This window comes from Malurus melanocephalus, unplaced genomic scaffold (assembly GCF_030028575.1).
Source record: "Malurus melanocephalus ecotype Western Australia unplaced genomic scaffold, MMel_1.1 scaffold_2149, whole genome shotgun sequence".
Lineage (NCBI taxonomy): Eukaryota > Metazoa > Chordata > Aves > Passeriformes > Maluridae > Malurus > Malurus melanocephalus.
The window spans coordinates 1-1,286 of NW_026625381.1; the positions used below are offsets into that span (position 1 = coordinate 1).

The 1,286-nt window shown below is 60.7% G+C and overlaps 1 protein-coding gene across 1 annotated transcript in view; it reads right to left on the reverse strand.

Moving 5' to 3' along the window:
* Window positions 1-386: 386 nt before the first annotated feature.
* The window catches only part of LOC130587616 (clusterin-like), a 10,226-nt gene continuing 9,326 nt past the window's right edge, over window positions 387-1,286 (reverse strand). Inside the window, exon 2 of the mRNA XM_057388592.1 lies at window positions 387-800. Coding sequence (XP_057244575.1) covers window positions 387-800 — 414 coding nt within the window. The remainder of the gene's footprint in view (window positions 801-1,286) is intronic.

The following is a 1,286-nucleotide window of genomic DNA, read 5'->3' on the forward strand; positions in this document are numbered from 1 at the left end:
TTCCTGACCCCACTCCAACCCTGGTCCTGATCCCATTCCGTCCCCACTCCTGTCCCATCCCTGATCCCATCCCATCCCCATTCCAGCCCTGCTCCCAATACCATCCTGACCCCACTCCCGATCCCATCCCGCTCCCAGCCATGATCCCATTCCAGCCCAGCTTCAGCCCCAATCCCATCCCGGCCCCACTCCAACCCTGCTCCCAATCCCATTCTGACCCCACTCCCATCCCAGCCCCGATCCCATCCCAGCCTCACTCTCAGCCTCACTCCCAACCTCAGTCCAATCCCGGCCCCACTCCAACCCTGCTCCCAATCCCATTCTGACTCCACTCCCGTCCCATCCCCGATCCCATCCCGTCCCCACTCCCAGCCTCACTCCCAACCTCAATCCAATCCTGGCCCCACTCCAGCCCCGCTCCCAATCCCATCCCGGCCCCAATCCCGCAGCCTCACCGTGGTGACCTGCAGGAAGCCRTCGGGTTCCCGGGAGAAGTTGGCGAGCCGGGACACCCAGCCGAACTGGCGGTTGAGCTGGTCCAGCAGCCCCGAGGTGTTGAGCATTTCCTCCTGGAACTCGCGCAGGAGGGCGTCRTAGCGGCGCGTGAAGCGCTCGGCCACGCGCACCGCGTCCTCCAGCTGCTCCCGCAACTCCTGCTGCGACGGATCCGCGTCCCCGCAGTCTGGGACAGGGATGGGGTCAGGGCAGCCCTGGGGGGTGTCCCATCCCAATCCCATTCCATGGATCCCATCCCAATCCCATTCCATGGATCCCATCCCAATGACATTCCATCCCAATCCCATTCCATGGATTCCATCCCAATCCCATCCCAATCCCATTCCATGGATCCCATCCCATCCCAATCCCATCCCAATCCCGTTCCATGGATCCCATCCCAATCCCATCCCATTCCATCCCAATCCCATCCCAATCCCGTTCCATGGATCCCATCCCATCCCATTCCCTCCCAACCAATCCCATCCCAATCCCATTCCATGGATCCCATCCCATCCCATCCCATTCCCTCCCATCCCATCCCATCCCATTCCATCCCATCCCAACCAATCCCATCCCAATCCCATGGATCCCATTCCATCCCAATCCCATTCTATCCCATCCTACTCCATCCCAATCCCATCCTGTTCCCATTCCCATTCCCACTCCCACCCCATTCCCCAATTCCATTCCCATTCCCCATTCCCGTCCCCCTTCTGATCCCATTCCCATTCCCACCCCATCCCATCCCATCCCATCCCATCCCATCCCATCCCATCCCATTCCCAATC